The 1,572-nt window shown below is 46.3% G+C and overlaps 1 protein-coding gene across 1 annotated transcript in view; it reads left to right on the plus strand.

Annotated features, from left to right (window-relative positions):
- Positions 1-420, plus strand: part of LOC103610614 (chromosome unknown open reading frame, human C2orf40) — an 11,678-nt gene extending 11,258 nt beyond the window's left edge. The window contains exon 4 of the mRNA XM_008594743.1: positions 36-420. Within this exon, the coding sequence (XP_008592965.1) occupies positions 36-194 (159 nt within the window). The 3' untranslated portion in view covers positions 195-420. The remainder of the gene's footprint in view (positions 1-35) is intronic.
- Positions 421-1,572: the final 1,152 nt, after the last annotated feature.

The raw sequence follows: 1,572 nt of genomic DNA on the forward strand, positions 1-1,572 counted from the left end.
TTAAATCCATTCTCTATCGTTCTGTTTTCCCCCAGAAATTTGAAGATGACATCACCTATTGGCAAAACAGAGATCGAAATGGACACGACTACGGCGATCACTACCAGCGTGACTATGATGAGGACTCGGCCATCGGTCCCCGGAGCCCCTACAGCTTTAGGCATGGAGCCAGCGTCAACTACGACGACTACTAGCCGTGACTTGCCGCGCAGTGTGCAGGAGGCTGGTAGTGATTCTCTTCACGAATCTCACAGCGCCTTGCACTGTTTGGTTTCTGTTTTGCTTTATTTCTATCCACTTTGTGTGACCAGAAAGGAAGAGTTAAAACAGAGACTATAAATGCCTTTTGATATTTCATGCAAGTATCTAACAATGCATCTCATTTAAAAATAGAAATAAAAGCATTTTGTGAAAAAGAAAGGTCTCAGAACTCATTCGGGTGAAAATTCAGCCGGCGCCATTTCTCGTGCCTCGATGTTTTGTAGTAGAAACCTCCTTGGAGAGGCACCTGTCCATGATTATCCCAAGAATGCTCCCTACCACCCAGGCAGACCTTGGGACGGAGCAGGGGGAGTTCAGTTGGTTAAAGTGCAGTCTAACTGCAAAATATCAGATCAGCCAGAAAGTCTAGTGGAAAATGGTTTAGTTACAGAATGTGGCTTGAGGACCTTCCGGGCTCCAGGCCCTCAGCTAGAGCTGGACCCGTGTGATATTATCACCCCAGAAATGAAGGGCAATACGGTTTGGCTGATTTCAGAGCAACACTCATCTAAAAATTAAAAAACCTTGTTCAACAAATTCAAGATTTAGGAAGATACTTTGCATTGCATCTAAACAACCTGAGTTAAAGAAAGAAGAGGGTGTGTTGGGGTGGGAGAGGGACGGAGGAGATGGGGAGGTGACTGAGAGACCGCAGCCCGTCCTGACGGGGAGAGTTGGGCACAGCCTGCAGAATGCCTGCGAGACAGCAGGGGCTGGGGAGCCGCTGGGGGCAGCCACTCAGAGTGGCTGTCATCCTTCTTTTGGTCACAGACTCCTCTGCAGTGTATGGAAAGCCTTTCTTTTGCTCAGAAAAATTATTCACAATATTGCACGTAAGTCTGAAACACATCCCCACTCACAAACCCTAGGTAATAAAAAACCCTGTGCTTGGTAGGAAGTACTGGATTCAGGACAGCAGCGTTTATGGACAATCATAAATAAAGGCCACTTTGTTTCTTCCTTGGGAATAGTTACAACTTTTTCTTAAAGATTGTGGTAAAATATACATAACATAAAATTTGCCATGTTGGCCATTATGAGTTGGACCGCTCAGTGGCATTAAGCACAGTCACACTGTTGTGCAACCGTCACCACCACCCATCTCCAGAGCTCTTCCGTCGCCCCAAACTGAAGCTCTGTGTGCATGAAACATAACTTCTCACCCCCCAGCCCCGGCACCCCGCATTCTACTTTCTGCCTCTGTGACTCTGACTGCTCTAAGGACCTCACATAAATAGAGTCATACTGTATTTGTCTTTTGGTTTCTGGCTTATTCCACTTAGCGTATGTCCTCAAGTTTCATCCATGTTG

This window comes from Galeopterus variegatus, unplaced genomic scaffold, assembly GCF_000696425.1.
Source record: "Galeopterus variegatus unplaced genomic scaffold, G_variegatus-3.0.2 Scaffold11418, whole genome shotgun sequence".
Taxonomy (NCBI): domain Eukaryota; kingdom Metazoa; phylum Chordata; class Mammalia; order Dermoptera; family Cynocephalidae; genus Galeopterus; species Galeopterus variegatus.